Below are 20849 nucleotides of genomic sequence, written 5' to 3'. Positions count from 1 at the left end.
GTGCTCAAAGCAAATAAGTCCAGTTGCCTTTTGAAAAAGCACCTTTGGGTCTAGAACTTTAGCATTATATAATTTGAAATTATAAATTCATATAATAGCAGGCATCTAGTCAATAAGAATAAATTAAATGGCTTAAATAAATGGCTTACTAAATAAATGGCTTTGGACAGAGCACTTTGTTTATCTACAAAAAGTTGCTTACCTATCACTTTTTTGATAGATTAATTAGGAGGTGATGTAATAAAACAACTTGAGAAATATATTTTAACTGTCTTTCTTCATCTATACAAAGAAAACATGGAAACTGAATGCTTGACAAAAAGAGAGTTTAATTCCAATATTTTCTTTTATTTAACTGTAGTTTTCAAAGCTTAAAGTATGTATTACAAGTCTGTTACTAAAATGTGCCAAGTTCTTTAAATCTGGGAAACAGGTGCATCTTCCTAACTAAAGGCACTAATTGAAATTATAAATGCTAAAAAAGGAAAGTGATTATATGATTTTATGAAGGTCATAAAAACAGGAAAAGTTTATTTCATCAACAGGGTCTCAACTCTTCTTTCATATGAGGTAGGAATAAAATACAACCCTGTCCTCTAAATTCATTATGCCCTCCTTTAAATAAGTTTATTTTAATAATGCTTCAGTCAATAGGCAAAATGGAAATTGTGGTCATAATTCAAGCCAGTTCACACCTTTTACTACGATTGTATTGTTTCTGTTTCTGTCTTCCAGAACGATTCAATGTATATCTTATGCCTACACCAAATTTAGATATCTATGGTGAATGTACGATGCAGATCACACATGAAAACATTTATCTCTGGGATATCCATAATGCTAAGGTTAAACTGGTCATGTGGCCTCTCAGTTCTTTGAGAAGATATGGGCGTGATTCAACATGGTTCACTTTTGAATCTGGAAGGTAAGTACCAGTTCATAGAACTCAAATAACATACTTTACATTCAAATAATTGTGTGTTATTGCCAAGATCAGCCTTGTCATGCATGGTACAGTATAGTACGAAGAATAGTTGCTTTACCTATTTTCAACAAAATTGTTTCTATATGTTTAAGTTTTTGTTGTTGTTTTAATTAATTTGCATTTCAGGTCTACAAACTATAGTTATGTGACGTTACATCCTGGTTTTAAGCATTTGGGTTTGTCTGGTGAAGATGTATCTCTGACACATTAGGAGAATATCAGTTTTTAATAAAATGTTGACTGTATTTTTAATATCCTAAACTCAGAAATGCCTTATTAGGCACACTGTAATTCTTATAGAATTTTTATTATTTTGTATTGATTTGTGATTGACAAACCTATCAAATAAATTAATTCATGATGAATAGAGGGAAATAATAAGTAAAGATCTACAAAAAAAAACAGACAAAGGGTGCATAAGAGGTACAGGTTGTGGAGGATGTGTGAGAGTATGTGAGTGCTTGTGAATTATGGCAGTATACAAATTTGATTAATAAATAGCCTTCTAGGTTGAAACTATACCAACAAATGATACTCCTGCAATAAATGATTTTTCAGGATAAAAGCAATAAAAAACTAGTAATGCTTTATATTTTTATAGTCAACTGTATAATCTAGATTCAAGCATCTTCATGGAATAAACTAAAAAAATTTTTAGATAAAACATTCAAAGATTACTATGACTGAGATGTCTCTTTAACAGCATGGTATTTTCTTGAGTAATTAATTCTATTAAATCAATGAAAAGTGACAAGAGTTCTTCTCCAGATCCTAAATTTAGCTCTAAATATACTTGCTAAAATGTTGACAGCAGCCTTGGCATAAAGTTTTCAAAATGCATTACTTCAGTAATCTTTCGCACACAATCTGGTTTCATGAAAGGACGTCAGGCATCCGATAATATCAGTTGATTAATTGACATATTAGATATTCCATCAAGTCATCATAGATCGTTTATATCAGCTGCACCATTTAAGGCAAATGACAATTATTCTGGCTGCTTTGGAAAGTGTGGGCTTTTCTCCTATGTTTGGGGGTACAATCCAATTAAGTCTACCACATGAAGGCCTGGACTGGAGAATCAAAATTTTACTGTACTTCTCACAAAAAAAAAAAGGATGGAGCTTCCATGGTCAACCATACTTCTGTTGATGACAGAAGCTGGTATTTAAACTGTTGTGCCTTATTTCTTTTGGCTGTTCCTAATTTGAAACACTATTTGGGATGTTATTCCTCCAATTATTCAGATGGGAACTGATGAAAAAAAAGGAATGTTCCTGTTCAGTAGCCAAATATACAGAGTAGCTGATCAATCAGCATCATTTTGTGCTTAATCCAAGCCAATTAAGTTTTGAGTTGCCTTAGTTTTCTGTCCAGTATCTGTATATTGAGTTTCAGTCTCACAGGAATGTAACAGATGTAGACAGAATTACTCTGAAGGAAAGCAATGCACTGAGCCATTTATACATGGCAAACAAAATCGCACAGAATGATAGATTATGAAAACAGGTATTATGAGTAATCCGTTAAAGCAGGAAGGAATAATTAAAAAAAAAAAATAAGCCACTCATAATGAACTGGTCCATATCCAAGATTATCACTTCTTTTTTTTTCAAATTTCAAATATGAATCATGTCCACAAAGTACACTCATAAGGTAATAATGATTTTATTTTTGTAGAGAAGGTTCCTTGGTTTGAATAAAAGAGAAAGGCAACTGATAAGAGCTGAATAAAATCTTCACAAGTTGATCTGTTTTGCTTGGGAGTTTTTTGTTCACTTTTAAATAGATTAATCTTCATTTTGATTTACAGATTTCTTTACTTCTGTGATCCTTTTTCACCTTTAGGGCTTGTCAACTGATTAATAGCTTTCTGGGCTTCAGTTTCATTTTTATTGGTTAACCTTTGCTAACTTTAACTATGATCTTCCATGGCTTTAACCTTTAGTTTATTGACTATCCCATCCTAAAATTAGATCCATAGGGTTATATACTGTGTTTTTATTTTTCTCAAAGTTTTCTGGATTTTTCCTGCATTGCAACAGTCTACCTCTAAGTAAATAGCTTTGATTTCATGCCACTGTTGCATATAAACTTTTTAAGTGAACTTTTGAAGAAACTTTTAAAACAATGTTCAGGGTTATATAATGGGTCTTGTATATTTCTATGCACCAGAATTATCTTTCCTACAGTGCAGTCCTTGCTTAATGACCGGTAACTTAGTGGTTGATCAGAGTTATGCAGATCCCCTAATAGGTGCTCAAGGCCCAATGTCCAAATTCCTACACCTTGTTCCAGTAGTCATACAGTGTTTTGGGTACTTGGCAATTGGAGCATAGTTAGGGATGTTCATGGTGTCTCACAGTAATACCACCATGTTTTTTGTTGATTGTTGCCTGTTTCTAGAGTTTATTTTGAGTTTCCAACAAAAAATGCCACTTGGATAAAACAGATTTACTTAATAACTGCCACGTGTGTTTAATGTCCATCACGTTCTCATAATTGCTGCAAAAAAGTTTGTAAAATTGTGAGCCGTTACATGGTGACCTACAGTATTTAATCACAATGATGTATGTCTGGTGACCATAATTTTGGGCTCACAAATATGTTGTTCTCTGAGATTCACATATTGAATATAAACTTGTCTTTGGGAACTGAAGGGATGTGATGGGTTCCACAGGAAGTTAACTGTTATATATTAGAAATAGAACAGCTGCTTTACAGTTGAAAGAAAAGCTGTTCTTGAGAATACAGTGTGTTTCTTCAATCCTGTATCTCTATATTATAAATTATATAGACTTGATTTTTGTTATCTGAATCTTATAACATAATTGTAGGCAGTGTCAGGTGTGGAGAATCAGGACCAAGTGTTAAGTTCCCGTTAAGCTGATTTATTATTCATGCTTATATACAAGAATCTAATCAATTAACGATCAGTACTAAATTTGTGCTAGATAAGAGTTAGCAGAATTCAAAACGAGCTGGACCTGCACTGCTTGTGGGAATATAACAACAAAATTCTTCCCTTGACTCTGCCTCCATGTTCTGCATTTCCTTCTATAGGCAGTTAACCTAAATCTCATTAATTGGGACATCACGCAGCATCCTAAGCCATGATTTCCCTAATCATGAATTGGTCAGTATATCCAGTTAGCACTAAATCAGGATTTATTGGCATGTCTGTACAATATGCTGAGGCAAAACTTTATGGGATGTTGTCATATTGGATGGTATAACTAATGCCCTTAACTCATTTTGGACTGTTGCCAAGCAGTGAAACTATTGTTTCCAAATTCAGGACCTAACATAGAAACATGAGGAGTGATTACTGAGGTATTGGGGGGTGGGGGGGATTATAAATAAGGTGATGGCTTGGACATTTCCTTCAATATTTTAATATGTGCATCTCTAAAGAAGATTCTTGATTATTCTCATAATCTTGTTTGTATATATGAGTGTACACACACACACACACACACACACACACCTACAAATTTAAGCATAGAAATTTGTGAGATATTTCTTGAAAGTATTTCAGTTATTTCTTTATTCTTTAAAACAGAAACTCATCTTAATATAAATGTGCATGTATATACATTTTTCAGGATGTGTGACACAGGAGAAGGGCTATTTACCTTTCAGACAAGAGAAGGTGAGATGATCTATCAGAAAGTCCACTCTGCAACACTGGCAATAGCTGAGCAACATGAAAGATTGATGATGGAGATGGAACAGAAAGCACGGGTAAGACCAGATCTTCCTTACGGTAATTACCTAGTTATTTCAGGTAATAGTTTAAAAATGAAGGCCTTCCACAAGCCAATCCTTACCAATTTGCTATTGTATATATTAACCATCTAAGACAGGGGTGTCAAACTGGATGTGCCAGATCTGTCACATGCTGGCCACATTCACCCCCTGTTTATCAAAGGAGGAAAAAAAATCACAAAATGTCACATCATGACAATGTGACGCCATGAGTTTGACACCCCTGACCTAAGACATCACAGTGTTCTTTATTTTTATTTGGTTTTTAAAAATGGTATCAAGAAGGAGAAAGGTAATGAAAATGTTTAAATCATGTAGGCTTTGTATTATAAACTTCTGAATTGCTAGGTAACTAGCCTTATTACATCACGTTTCATCAAGCAGCCTTGCAGCAAATTGAGAAGGTAATTTGTCTTTCTGACTGACTCACATGGATCTTTTCTCTTCTACTAAATTTGACTTAAGTGTTTAATTCTAGGAGACCAATAGAAAAGTCCATTTAGGGTAAAGTCAATACTTTCAGAGCAGCTATATGTTATCGCACATTAAATTACTGTGCATTTCCTTTTAGTTTTTCTCTGGCCAGTTGTGAGAGTTGATCTAAAGTGTTCTAAAAGAAAGGAGAAAAAAGTATGGCCAAGTACCCTTTTCAAATCTGTTGATCAGAAGAATAGTTCTGATGTGAAATTTATCTTACTAATTGAACTTACATTCTATGACATTTCTGATATATTAAATATGGTTTGAAAGTAACTAACAAGGTCTCTCCAAAAACCTATTATAAATCATAATGTTCCAGTTAGCTTCCATATTACTTACATCACAATTCCCATAAATTACACAAGTTAATAGTTGAAACCAAGTCACCCTTGGAGGAGATTTGTAGTGAATTATAATTTAGTCCATAGAACTCAAATATTGCTTGAAATTAAATATGTTATGGAATCTTAAGTCTCATTCACCACAAATCAACTATTAAGGCAACACACAACCTGCTATGAGGTTTTGTGTTAGCCTAATTTCTTCCTTTCTTTGTCCAATTTTTATTTTAGAATAAGCCACAATAACTATTCATGTGAAATACTGGAAGAGTTGGATGCAAGAAAGATGAAATATGTGTAGTGTCATTATTATAAATCTTTATTAATGTAGTGGAGGGACAGCAAAAATGTAATGAATTTGAGGAAACATGGAAATTTTGTACAAATTTAAGGTGTTCGATATAGGTTGGTAGATATAACTAATGTGACATAAAACTTCAATTTGCTGTATATATAATGTGCTCATTTCCCATATTTATTTATAAATGTTTGCATTAATATATACAGGAAAGGATATTTTAACGACTTCAGGATTGTGTTCTGTGCAGATATAATTTAAAACAAAGTCACAAGTGTTTTTTTCATAATTTTTTTATTGCTTATCAAAGAAAATATATAACTAGTGCTTAAAAATAAGAATAAAAATGCAATAATTTTTTTAAAATATATATATAAAACAAGTAGCAAACCTCACCTTTTTTAATAATATCTTCTCTTCATGGAAGATTAATCTTGCCAGTTTTTTCTTATGTAATCACCTTCTTGCTTTTAACCTACTTCCTTTGCATTCTTTTAATAATGGAATTTGTCTTCTCTCAGCCATATCTGCTATGGTTATACAGCTAAGTACAATAGCAATAGCAATAGCAATAGCAATAGCAGTTAGACTTATATACCGCTTCATAGGGCTTTCAGCCCTCTCTAAGCGGTTTACTGAGTCAGCAGTGAGGACCCCACAGTCTGGGTCCTCATTTCACCCACCCCGGAAGGATGGAAGGCTGAGTCAACCTTGAGCCGGTGAGATTAGAACCGCTGAACTGCAGATAACAGTCAGCTGAAGTGGCCTGCAGTACTGCACCCTAACCACTGCGCCACCTCGGCTCTTAATACAAGGAGCACACAGGTTAATGTAGACTTCCTATTGATCAGTAAGTGGTTGAAAACAAATATTTTTCGACATGCTTTATGTCAATAATCATATTGTATCTTACATTAAAGGAAAGGGGGAGAGGTCGTCCATCATCCACAACGAAAACAACAAGGTTCTGTCTTGTTGAATATTGTAGGTGTAAGGAGAAGAGATGAAGGAAGAGGGAACAGAGAAAAAAGCTTTTCCATTTCTAATGCTTGCATCTTATCTTACTCAAGTGTTAAAAATCTGATTTTATTATCTGAATTGTGCTTGGAAAATATTTGGAATCATTATAGTAGACAAACTGAATTGTGCCAAATGCCTAAGGTTTTCAAGGCATAAGATTTAGCCATAGCTGGATTTATTTAATTAATACAATCTTACCAGTTTATATATTCACACAAGGAAAATCTGTTATTTCATTTTGTATAAATAATGCAAACAGCACAAGTGGGCAGACTTATTTATAAAATACCAACTACCAAGGCAGCAATAAATCTTGTTTGTTTTGTACTGTATGATTTTTTTCTTTCTTTGATTTAAAAACCTTGAAGGTCAATCAAGAAGGGATATTTTAAGTTTTCCTAAAACAAAAGTAACACTTTAGATTTTATTTGTCTTATTTTTAAAAAAAAATATGGATTTGTTTTAATATTTAAATTATGCAATAAGTGGAAATTTTACCTGATAAGAACATGGCAAGATAATGTTACTATCCCAGTATGTTCTTCATATGTAATCCACAGTTGATGCATAAGCAGTTGCATTCCAAATCATATACAAGGTACATATTAGAGTTTATTTGCTGAAACATTTCTGCATAGCTGATACAGGAAGTCTGTCTTTGCATATTATGGATTCTTTATAGTTTTACCAGCTATGCATTTATCTGCAAATAAAGATACACAGGTAGTCCTTGAGTTATGGCTATTTGTTTAGCAATAAAGGTTACTATAAAAAGTTATTTTCAAACAAGAGCGGGTAAAGAGGCCATCTAATGTCAAAATTGAACAGCCCTTTCTCATCAGACATCATTTTGTCTACAACACAGTCCTTTTAGCAGTTCCAAGAAGGCTCCACACCCTTTTGCACTACTCACGTGACCCTGAGAACACATATAAATCTCCAAGTGGCCTCAAGGACTGTCTAAAAGAATGGAAATGGCCAGCTGTCTGCAATATAAATCCTTCCATTCCCACTATCCAGTTAGATCTGAAGAAGTTTCTTGGATGAGAAGTAAAATGTCTTCAAAGAAAAAGTCCAGTTGCCTCTTCAAAAAGCATCTTTTGGACAACCATGATCTGGATGACTGAGAATCTCCATAAACAAAGTTCTATAATAATGAAAAATAAAACTTATGTCTTTGAAGTTCCATCTGTTGCAGAGTGCCTGAAGTCATGTGATCAATATTCAAGCTGGCCCACATTTATGATTGCCCAAATTATATGATTTTACAATAACACTTCGATCCATTGCGAATTCTCACTTGCACCAAAGGATGCTAGTATTGCCTGAAGATCACTCAGGGCAGTCTAACAGTTATGCCACTAGTACTGCAAGCAAATCCAGTTGTGGCTAGTTCCAGTTGCTGGAAGCTGTCTGCAGACACCACTAGCATCCAGTAGTGTGATTCATAAGTCCTTACACTGTGAACCTGAAATAGGTGTAGCAGTTGGACAAGCCAGCATGTGCCATGTAGTGTAAACAGGGTAACTCCCTTCATCATAAGCCAAACAAGTTGGACCAGAGAAGATGGCCCTATGCTTCAAACAAGCCACCTGTAATCAGAGCATGTTATAGCATGGAGTTTAGCAACCATCTCAGATGACAGATTCTGGGACTCAGGAAATAATAGCACATTTGAAAGAAAGTTATGTGCTTCATCTTTTGCCTGCGTCTTTAGGCATCCAGATATTCCCACTTACAGTGTTTGACTGATCTATCTGATCCTGCCTCAGGCAGGAAATTGGATAGTTGTACAATGTGCAAAAACCATTATGATATTGCATATTCTTCTCTTGAGCCAGAATATGACTGATCACATGAGTCATCAAGTGATAGATTTTGATAATAGCAAACACATTTGGAGAAACAAGAAGGAAGTACAGAACTGATGAAGTAGCATCTTATGTGTTCTATAATTAATTTCCTTTGGAGTTTTTATGTACACACCCTTGACTAGTGGAGTCATTCTTTGCATTCCATCCTGTCTTTGAATTAGTCTCAATTAGCAACTATTTTATTAGAGGTAAATTCTCATTTTTTGACAAGATTATTGTCAAGGTTCCGACTGACAAACCCAACTGAGCACTCTGAGACGATCAGATTTCTCAAAGAACTGTTTTATTGAGTACATCATTTCTGTACGTATGAAAGCAAAACGAACTATTTCCCATGGTTTTAGTATAATTAAAGAATAGATATTCCTCTTCCTCCTTGTCACAGGTCACATTGTCCAATCATGTGTTTTGGCATCTCTCTGCCTACTCCTTCCAGTCGCTGGCCAGCACCTATTGAGATGACCTTGGTTCCCATGGGACGATCTGTTGTTATTGTGTAGTCTGACATTCCAAGCATCTTCTCTCCGCCATACAGTCTGGTAAACTGAGAAATGAAAAGATGGCTGCGGCAGCCTAGATCCATTCTGACGTTGACACCTATTCTTTTTTTTAAAGCAGACTGGACAATTGTGGCCCTTGATTTTAAAACCCTCTGGAAAATGTCTGTTCAAATCTCTGGGCAAGAATGATCCAGAAGGAAGAGAAAAAAGATTTGTCAACAAGAAATAATTGTCTTGGTACCTTTTGATTCATCAGCGGTGCTTTTCCACTAATCATAGCCTCAAGTAGCTTAGCTCTGAGTGAATGCAGCCTGCAGGTGTTGCCCACCTCTACTTGAAAGGATATGTCAATGATGACCTAAAGAGATTGTATTATATAATACAGTGATGAAGGATACATTATGTCAAACAAGTCATCAGTAGTATCTTTCCTAATAAATCAAGTGATATTTTAGAATTTTGAAATGTGTTCAATGATGCAAATATTAATATTGTATTACCCAAGATGGCACAAATTATTTGCAAGGGAGGAGGATGCACTTCAATTTGCTACCATCTGATGCAGAATATTTATAGTACTGAAACAAAACAGAGCAGGGTGCATTCTGTTGCTAAGGTGATAAATAGCCAGCTGTCAATATGCTCTTCATAGGGCAACATAAGCAAAAGACAGTCTCTGCCCTAAAGACCTTACAGCTTTAAAGGAACATTTAAATAAATACTTTGAGGAGCCAAAATAAGAGAACATAGAAAAAAACCCAGAATAAATTAACTAAAAAGAGGCAACTGTGAAAAGTTACATTAATGTATGTTTATTGGAGATTAAACCATACACCATGTCAATCTCCCTGATGATACATTAAGGCAAATCTGGAATGTTACTATACTGACCTTTAATTTTCAAGGGCCCGCTTTTATCTTTTACCATTTAGACCAAGTCCTTTGTATAAATAAATGCTACAATTTCAGTAGCAAGAAATGGTGCCATTATATGGGATACATTTGTTTCTGAGGGAGAATTCTATTCATCTCAAGGTAAAATTTCCTCCATTGCTTCTTCTGAAGGAAGAAAAGCTTTTTTCTTTTGCAGTAAAAAGATCTTTTGATCTCAGATATCATTTAGGTAATGTATGAGATCAAATAGCCTGTATCCAGTAGCACTGAAGCTTTTAAAACTTCAAAAGCAACTTTGGAGGTTGAAGTAGTTTTTCTTATTTGAACTGAAACTGAAAAAGTATCCATGAACAGTAGTACCAATGCTTACAGAACTCTCAGTATGAGTTCCAAAACGGCTTGTGGATAAGAGAGAGACTGTGTATATGTTAAGACTGAGTATGCGAACACACACATTCACACACAGAAAGAGATAAAATGATCTGGAACACTGCCATGAAATATTTGGAACATAATCCAGAATTATGTGTCACCCAGTGGACAACTAGATGGCTTTGCAGAGCTCACAAATTTGAACTCACAGGAAATAGAGATAACTCTTTAACTGTTGCTTCTAGCAATCCACATTTAAAACATCGCCTGTGATTCAACAGGTAGTGCATAACATTAATTCTTATTAATAAGCTAATCCTCCATGATCCTGCACAGTTCCTTTTTAAAACCACACAAACTGGTTGCCTTTACCCCAACAGCTGCTAGTGAATTCACAGTTCAACTATACTGTGAAAAGTATGTACTTGTCTTGATTCAGAATTTCTCACTATCCAGTGTGGACTGGTTTATGGGGGACTTCATTTTTCATATCTTCCCTAAGTGAAAATTGCCTGTTTATTTTTACTTTGTAAAATAACTATTTACCAATCTATAAGCACTTCTATTAGGAGAGGGAGTTTCAAACGTTTTTGAAAATCCATCTCTATAATATACTTTGGATCACTATATACTTGATGATAAATTGAAACGGATATATATCTACATACAGTATGTCTACGTCTGTCTGTCTATCATCCATCCTGTCTGTCTGTTTGTCTATCTATATATCATCTATCTCTATCATCTATAATGCATATTTATTATTAATCCCAAAATTTTAGATTATGTAAATAATCTTGATTTTCACAAAATAGAAAGTGAAGTTAGGTCATGTGAATTAGGGAACAATAATTTTCATTCTAGAACCATGAAGGTAAAACAATTATCCAATGTATTGAAAACTGCAAAAGAGAAGATTTAGTGGAAAAATATGTTTTAAAGTCATATTGGAAATAAGGAAACAACATGTAAACATTCTTTGTGTGACCTCTTAGAATATGTCCGAATAAATATCCACAGAACTGATGTCATCAGTGAAGTAAAGAACAATCTGTTAGATTCACTTCAGCAGAGTTTGCGAACAACAGGGAAAATATGCTATGCAACAAAACTACTGAAACTTTGTGTTTACAAACTGAAAATTCAGCACTATAGCAATATCTGTATTGCACATGCATAGTGCACATTGTTCCAAATGGAAGCACAAGAGAAGATACAGGGATTATAGTTTATCTCATTTATTTTTACCTTGCCTGTAGCAAAAAAAGAAGTGCTATCTACCAGGAAAGTAGATAATTTTTATGTCCCACATGTTTTTCCCAGTTTCTGAAAATGAAATTTACTGACATATCCCTAGTGCCAGCTATTAGCACCATGGATAGAATCTGTTGTGGGCTTTGTTGGCTAATATATTGCCATAATCTCTATGATTAGGGATTTTTATTTTTAAATGAGCAAGCCAGTCACAGAATATGTTGATGTTTATGTTTAATAAATTTATAGGCCGCCCAATCCCGAAGGACTCCGGGCGGCTTACAACAATACATTTAAAAATAGAAGTTAAAAACACAAAAACATTGATTAAAAAGACCACAACATACACCCAGTCTGATCGGGGCTGGAACTCAATTGTGAGTTCAACAGCCCGTGGCCTGCCGGAATAGCCAGGTCTTAAGAGCCTTACGGAAGGCCATGAGAGTGGGTAGGGTCCGGATCTCTGGGGGTAGTTTATTCCAGAGGGTCGGAGCGGCTACAGAGAAGGCCCTCCCCCAGGTAGTTGCCAGCCGACATTGTCTGGCTGACGGCACCTGGAGAAGGCCCTCCCTGTGCGATCTTATTGGTTGTTGGGAAGTATGTGGCAGAAGATAGTCTCGCAGGCAATGTACGGCTTTAAAGGTGATAACCAGCACCTTGAATTGCACCCGGAAACCAATGGGAAGCCAGTGCAGCTCGCGGAGGATAGGTGTGATGTACCAAGGTACACCCAATATCGCTTGCGCGGCTGCATTCTGTACTAGTTGTAGTCTCCGAACACTTTTCAGAGGCAGCCCCATGTAGAGCGTGTTACAGTAGTCAAGCCTCGAGGTAACAAGGGCGTCAGTGACCGTGTGAAGTGCCTCCCGATCCAGATAGGGCCGCAACTGGTGCACCAGGCAAACCTGGGCAAAGGCCCCCCTGGTCACAGCCGACAGGTGATGTTCTAATGTCAGCTGTGGGTCCAGGAGGACTCCCAAGTTATGAGCCCTCTCTGAGGGGAGTAGGTTTTCACGCCCCCAGGCATAAGGATGGACTAATCAAACTGTCCTTGGGAGGCAACATCCATAGCCACTCGGTCTTGTCAGGATTGAGTGTGAATAGTAGAATAACTGAGACATAAAATGAAACTTTTAGAAAGAGACCTTGGAATCCTCAAAATACCTGTCCAGTGCATCTAATTTACTCTGGAGCAGTTGTCTTTGATTTATAGAAATTTCATAAATGAGGCTTTCTTCTGAAAAGAAATTGATCAAATCTAAAATACACAAGAATTCTAAATATTGTTACCTTGATAGACTTCCCAAAATATGCTTAACAGAATAGAAAAGCATGGCCCAGCTTTTCCCAGTTATTTCACAGTGTGGGTTTTCTATGCAGCATTTACTTTCAATGGCCTCCCAGCAAAGGAAATTTTTAAATAAAGAGTCCTAGATATTAATGTTCAACACAACATAGGATTATTGGTTAAAAATAGACTCCTAGGTTGGTTGGCTAAGAATAAAGTGATCTTTATTCCTGTCATGAAAATGCCTGTCATTGAGTCAGACATAAATTTTAACAAGGGCCCATTCTAGAGCAAGATTTGAGTTGTTAGATTCTCTGGTTAAATATGATCACTTCTACCACTTGCCATATATCAAGAGAACCTCAATACCTCAGCTATTGAAAATATTTCTCAGATTTTGTTCAAGTGTCAATTGTATGTGTCCATTAGTCTTAAATAATTATCATCCCTACTGGAAACGACAGCCAGGGACTGGGTATCCAGTCCAGATTCTCATATTTACTCCAGGGCTCAAATATACATACTGTATATAGACGTGCTAAGTTTATAACTAAAGCAGTGGTTCTCAGAATCCTGTACATTGCATTATAGTACCCTGTAAAGGAGATTTATTTAACTGATTATGACACCTTGTTATGCACATATGTATTTTATAACTGTTTCCTCCTACCTTACTCCAGAAATAGACTATATGCTGTATTTTATTGTTATTGTATTTTATTGATAAGGCCACAAGACTAATCGGTAAATTACTACTACTTCTAAACATTGTTGAAATGAATGTCATGTCTGCATGTATTGATCTACAGTATTTTTATATATTTTTTAAATTATGGTGGTAGGGCAGCATGGCTGTGAGATGCAGACCGTATAGCCTTATAGGTTCTTTTTGGTCCAGTCCTTGATGTCCTTTAATCATTGTACAATAGCTGCAGTAGAAAGACCACATGAGAATTAATGCTGTTTTTCGGAATCATTACCTCCTAATGAGATTGCTGCTTGCAAGTCCATGAACTTTACACAGAACGCTGCCTTTTAGAGCTGCTGTAGTAAGCCAGTTTTACTCAGCCTTACTCACAAATCCAGTCTGGCTTGGACAAAATCTACAATTCACTTTTTTTTCTTTTCAGTGAAAAGATGTCTGGGGTCTCTTTCACAGATATAGGAACCATAAAGTTTAGTTGAAATTTTGGAACTAATCCTAGAAAGATAGGTTCCTCTAAAATATGTTGCAAGGTTTATAATCATTAAGCAACAGGTAGAGAAGAGCCTTACAATAATGGAGAGTGGGGTCAATTTTCACATCTCCCCCTCCTAGCTGCCCTGGTGGCTCAAAAGAAATTAGTGGAAGGAGTTAACCTCTGATCTTTTGATGCCTTTACATTAATTAAAAGCTCAAAATGCTTATTCCATTTCAAAGGCATAGAAGAGTATTGCAGCCATTGTAAGATTTTAAAGCATGCAAGGATGGCGATTCACTTCTGCGGTGGTTGAATTGGAGGCCAAATCATTTTTTTCATTTATTAAGTTTCTACACTGTCCATCTCACCTAAGTGAGTTTTGGTGGTTTACAATAACAAAATAAAACAATAAAAACAATGAATAAAAATACAGATTAAAACTGAGTTAAGAAACTTGCAAGATAAAAATCCATGCTGGAAATGATTCCTATATTATCATCCTCTGAAGCTGATTTCTCATCACTTTCTCCAAAGTCTCCCCCAGAAAGGAAAGGTTTGGTATTGGTCAAAGGTTGTCAAGCTTCTTCAGAAGACAATGCATTACCACCTCTTTCAGGATTTATGGAACTGCATCTTTTCTGAAAGAAATATTCATAACCTCTTGACTCCAGCTATTCATAGTCTTCCTTGTCACCAAAAGTAGCTATGAAAAGCATAGATCTCAACATCAGTTCTCACAGCTCACACTATAAAAAAAAAACCTTTTCTACTAATTGCACAAGATGCCTATTGGAAAATATTGTGCCACTTTCCTTCTTAATTGATCGCTTTTACACCATGTAACTTTCATTCACCTTCATCTTTAGTCACTACTTCATTTGATTAGCATGCTCCTTGTTATTTGTTATCAACAAATCTGCCACTATTTCAGCAAGACAATAAATATGTAGAGAGCAAACCTTTGTGCATAGCTCATAATTTATCTTAGGAGCTGGTTATACCAAAGACATTGTTCTTAGTACATCACATACCCTTGTTCTTGGAGCAGATAGGGAGTTTATAATGTTATGGAGATCCCTATATTCAAATTCCCATCCCTTGAACAATATCTGCAATTTTGCTCGCTTACAGCTATTAAGGCAGCTAAATATATGGGTAGTTAACGGTTCTATTTCTTGGGTTAAAAAACACATCACGTTTCTGAACAGGTTTGAAAGTAACTATGACTGGAAAGGCAAACTCTCTTTTGTTTGCCTGCCAGGTTGCTTCTTGAAATGCAACTACAGTAGCAAGTATCTTGCTACAAAGAGGAAGTACTACTACTACTACTACTACTATTATTATACAATTGTATCACAGCGGCCAGTTGTTTCACCGGATTTGGCATTGGTTTCTAGTCGGGCCCCACCCAGGGGCCTAGGACGTCGTAACGTATTTTCTTAATATGCGTGCAGATCCAAGCAGTGCGGCTTTTTGCATTTGACTGATGGTGATTTTGTCAATTTTTAACTGTTTTAAATGTAATTCCAGTGCTTTTGGAATAGCACCCAGTGTGCCAATTACCACTGGAATTACCACTGCTGGTTTGTGCCATAGTCGTTGAATTTCGATTTTTAAGTCCTGGTATCTTGCGATTTTTTCATGTTCCTTCTCGGCGACCCTGCTATCACCTGGTATTGCGATGTCTATGATTGTGACCTTATTTTTCTCAACCAGTGTGATGTCTGGTGTATTATGCGCCAGTATTTTGTCGGTTTGTATACGGAAATCCCACAAGATCTTGACCATCTGATTTTCGGTGACTTTTTCAGGCTGATGTTCCCACCAGTTTGTTGCTGTTTTAATATTATAATTTTTGCACAAATTCCAATGGATCATTTGTGCTACTGAATTGTGCCGCAATTTATAATCAGTCTGCGCGATTTTTTTACAGCAGCTGAGTATGTGATCAACAGTTTCATCAGCTTCTTTGCAAAGTCTGCATTTGGCATCATCAGAGGATTTTTCGATTTTGGCCTTAATGGCATTTGTGCGGATAGCTTGTTCTTGCGCAGCCAGGATTAGTGACTCTGTTTCTTTCTTTAATGTAGCTGTTGTTAACCATAACCAAGTTTGTTCACTGTCCACTTTATCTTTTATTTTTTCCAGAAATTGGCCATGCAGTGCTTTGTTCTGCCAACTCTCCATTCTTGATTTTATCACATCTTTTCTGTATTCTTGTTTCGTCTGTTGGGCCTTCAGTAGATTTTTGTTCTTTACTTCGATTAATAGATGTTCTTGACTTTCTTTTAAATAATCAGCCAGTGCATGTTTTTCTTCTTCAACTGTTTGCTTCACTTGTAATAATCCTCTGCCACCTGATTTTCGGGGCAGATATAGTCTATCAGTATCACCACGTGGATGTAAACTGTAGTGCATTGTCATTAGTTTCCTGGTTTTTCGGTCCAAAAGGTCCAAATCAGCTTGTGTCCAGTTAACTATACCAGCTGTGTATCTTATAACTGGTATTGCCCAGGTATTTATGGCCTTGATTGTATTTCCACCATTCAATTTAGATTTCAAAATTTTCCTAACTCTGTTGGTGTACTCTCGCCTGACAATAGTTTTTACTTCTCCATGCTTGATGTTATCCAACTGCAGAATGCCTAAGTATTTGTAGGCTTCATTTTCTTTGCATTTAATTAGTTGGCCATTGGGCATTTCAATTCCCTCAGATGCAGTGATTTTGCCCCTTTTTATGGATACAGTGGCGCATTTTTCCAATTATTATTATTATTATTATTATACAATTGTATCACAGCGGCCAGTTGTTTCGCCGGATTTGGCATTGGTTACTAGTCGGGCCCCACCCAGGGGCCTAGGACGTCGTAACGTATTTTCTTAATATGCGTGCAGATCCAAGCAGTGCGGCTTTTTGCATTTGACTGATGGTGATTTTGTCAATTTTTAACTGTTTTAAATGTAATTCCAGTGCTTTTGGAATAGCACCCAGTGTGCCAATTACCACTGGAATTACCACTGCTGGTTTGTGCCATAGTCGTTGAATTTCGATTTTTAAGTCCTGGTATCTTGCGATTTTTTCATGTTCCTTCTCGGCGACCCTGCTATCACCTGGTATTGCGATGTCTATGATTGTGACCTTATTTTTCTCAACCAGTGTGATGTCTGGTGTATTATGCGCCAGTATTTTGTCGGTTTGTATACGGAAATCCCACAAGATCTTGACCATCTGATTTTCGGTGACTTTTTCAGGCTGATGTTCCCACCAGTTTGTTGCTGTTTTAATATTATAATTTTTGCACAAATTCCAATGGATCATTTGTGCTACTGAATTGTGCCGCAATTTATAATCAGTCTGCGCGATTTTTTTACAGCAGCTGAGTATGTGATCAACAGTTTCATCAGCTTCTTTGCAAAGTCTGCATTTGGCATCATCAGAGGATTTTTCGATTTTGGCCTTAATGGCATTTGTGCGGATAGCTTGTTCTTGCGCAGCCAGGATTAGTGACTCTGTTTCTTTCTTTAATGTACCTGTTTTTAACCATAACCAAGTTTGTTCACTGTCCACTTTATCTTTTATTTTTTCCAGAAATTGACCATGCAGTGCTTTGTTCTGCCAACTCTCCATTCTTGATTTTATCACATCTTTTCTGTATTCTTGTTTTGTCTGTTGGGCCTTCAGTAGATTTTTGTTCTTTACTTCGATTAATAGATGTTCTTGAGTGTCTTTTAAATAATCAGCCAGTGCATGTTTTTCTTCTTCAACTGTTTGCTTCACTTGTAATAATCCTCTGCCACCTGATTTTCGGGGCAGATATAGTCTATCAGTATCACCACGTGGATGTAAACTGTAGTGCATTGTCATTAGTTTCCTGGTTTTTTCGGTCCAAAAGGTCCAAATCAGCTTGTGTCCAGTTAACTATGCCAGCTGTGTATCTTATAACTGGTATTGCCCAGGTATTTATGGCCTTGATTGTATTTCCACCATTCAATTTAGATTTCAAAATTTTCCTAACTCTGTTGGTGTACTCTCGCCTGACAATAGTTTTTACTTCTCCATGCTTGATGTTATCCAACTGCAGAATGCCTAAGTATTTGTAGGCTTCATTTTCGTTGCATTTAATTAGTTGGCCATTGGGCATTTCAATTTCCTCACATGCAGTGATTTTGCCCCTTTTTATGGATACAGTGGCGCATTTTTCCATGCCAAACTGCATTGAAATATCGGTGCTGAATACTCGGACTGTATTTGTCAATGATTGGATTTCTATTTCTGACTTTCCATAGAGTTTCAAATCATCCATATATAGTAAATGCGAAATTTTTTCAGCTTTTTTGGCTGTTTGGTAGCCTAATTTCATTTTTTTTAAGATTACTGATAGTGGGATCATTGCGATGATGAAGAGAAGAGGTGATTATTATTATTATTATTATTATTATTATTATTATTATTATTATTATTATTATTATTATTATGGTTCATCACACCATCAGCCAAATGTTTGGACTGGATTTGGCCCTTTATCCACCTATCAAGTCCTTCCTAAGGATCTGAACGTGTGATGATGATAAAGGTATCATCGCATGTTCTATGTAGAGTTGCTTTTTGCAATTGACTGATTGTGATTTTGTCAGTGCTCAAGTGGTGCTCCAGATGTTTTGGGGTTGAAACCAAGGTGCCTGTTACGGTTGCTACTTTCTTTGCTTTCTTTTGCCGCAGTTGTTCTAATTCCATTTGCTCATTTTTTTATTGTTTTCTATTTTCTCGAGTTCTTCCTCTTCTATTTTGCTGTCTCTAGTACCAGAGGGTTATTTTTTGGTCTTTCTTATGTTTCAATTCTAAAGTCCCAGAATACTTTAGCTACTTCATTTTCTATTTCTTTGTCCATTGGTAGTCCCATCAGTTCTTGCTTGTAGGCAAGTGGTGTTTCTTTTTGGTATTTCAATGTACCATTGTTGGTGCTTTTTTGTGTCATTGTTTGTAATCCATCTCTGTGGTCTTTTTACAGCAACCAACTAGGTGGCCCACTGTTTCTTCAGCTTCTTTTTAGAGGAATTTGCTTTCTTTTGCTGTCTTCTCAATCCTTGTATTCACTAGTGCTTAAGGGTTGGTCTCGTTCTCAATAAGCCATCATGAAAGGCTTTTAGTTCTGCTTGACTTCACTGTTCCAGCTATGTATGTAGTAATTGGATTTGCCCGGATATTAATTGCTTGTTATCTGCTGAGTTTGGACTGAAGGTGGTGATGATGATGATCTTCTGCCTTTTCATATATTTTGAACAGTTCAAGGCAGCGAAAATACCTAATATTCTTGCCTTCTATTTACCTCATAATAACAACAAAGTGACATAGGTAGGGCTGAGACTGTGACTGGCTCAAACTCACTAACCAGCTTCTCATGCCTAAGGAAGGCCTAGAACTCACAGTCTCCAGCTTTCTAAGCCAAAACCTTAACCACTATAGCAAATTGGCTTTTTTTTTTGAAAATGTAAGGAACAAGGTATTGATTTGTTGATTTTCATCAAACATTTTTCAGCATTAGTGGACACAATAAAATATAATTGATTGTGAGTTAAGTATATCAGTTTAATAAATTGATTGTGATAATGTTATCCTGAAACACATATGGCAAATTACTGAAAAACATGCTATGGTGTATTTACTTTATCTTTGCAGCTTCAGACCAGTTTGACTGAACCAATGACATTACCTAAGTCAATCTCACTTCCTCGTAGTGCATACTGGCATCACATCACTCGGCAGAACAGCGTGGGAGAAATATATAGTTTACAAGGTAAGATGCTTGAACAGTGAAAAGGTATGTCCACTAGGGCAGGGGGTCGGCAACTTTAAACACTCAAAGAGCCACAAAGGTCCTAAACGGAAAGCCCCCCCTTCAATTCTAGAGCCAATTGGAAGTCCATCATAAAGTGTCCTAGCACAGCATCCTTTTTCCTCTGCTGACTGGAAGTCTGGTTCCCCCACCATAGAGTCTTCTTCTAGCACGGCATCCTTTTTCCTCTACCAAAAAGGAAAAGGGTTAGGGATAGCGTTAGCCCTATCAATTGTGGTGCAGCAACAGGGAGCTGCAGCAGAGGGATGAAAGAGCCACATGCTGCTCCAGAGGTGCAGGTTGCTGATCCCTGCATTAGGGTCACATCATAAATTGTTTTTCTTACCATTTAGATTACTAAGGCAGATGGATGAACAGATGGACAGACATATTGAGCCTTGGCAACTAATGTGGAAGGGTTATTTGGAATTTACCAGAGGAATTATTTACTGCTAGTTGTATTTTTATCAAAAACACCCAACAACAATGATGGTGTTTGTGTTTGAAAAATGAGAGAAATACAGGCACATATGCAGCTTCTTCTATATATGTCTTCATTCACTCAAATCAGATAGAGGTAAAAACTATAGGTTGGACTGTACATAAGGTCCAGTTTAGTTACCGAAATTATTATCATTTTATGCCTACATGACTTCTGGTTACTTTATTATTATCTTTTGCCTTTATCATCATTTTGGTCTGCTATCTGAGTAGTTTACTGAAACACACATGTGTAATTATTAACTTACCAACATTGGCA

General features: G+C 36.2%; 1 protein-coding gene across 1 annotated transcript in view; it reads left to right on the top strand.

The window, feature by feature from the left end:
- DOK6 (docking protein 6) overlaps window positions 1–20849 on the top strand; it is a 185576-nt gene that overhangs the window by 135226 nt on the left and 29501 nt on the right. Inside the window, exons 5-7 of the mRNA XM_032223099.1 lie at window positions 736–925; window positions 4591–4729; window positions 19933–20050. Of these exons, the coding sequence (XP_032078990.1) occupies window positions 736–925; window positions 4591–4729; window positions 19933–20050 (447 nt within the window). The remainder of the gene's footprint in view (window positions 1–735; window positions 926–4590; window positions 4730–19932; window positions 20051–20849) is intronic.

Source organism: Thamnophis elegans, chromosome 8 (assembly GCF_009769535.1).
Source record: "Thamnophis elegans isolate rThaEle1 chromosome 8, rThaEle1.pri, whole genome shotgun sequence".
NCBI lineage: Eukaryota > Metazoa > Chordata > Lepidosauria > Squamata > Colubridae > Thamnophis > Thamnophis elegans.
The sequence above is the reverse complement of the archived record's forward strand: the minus strand, read 5'-3'. Positions and strand labels throughout refer to the sequence as shown.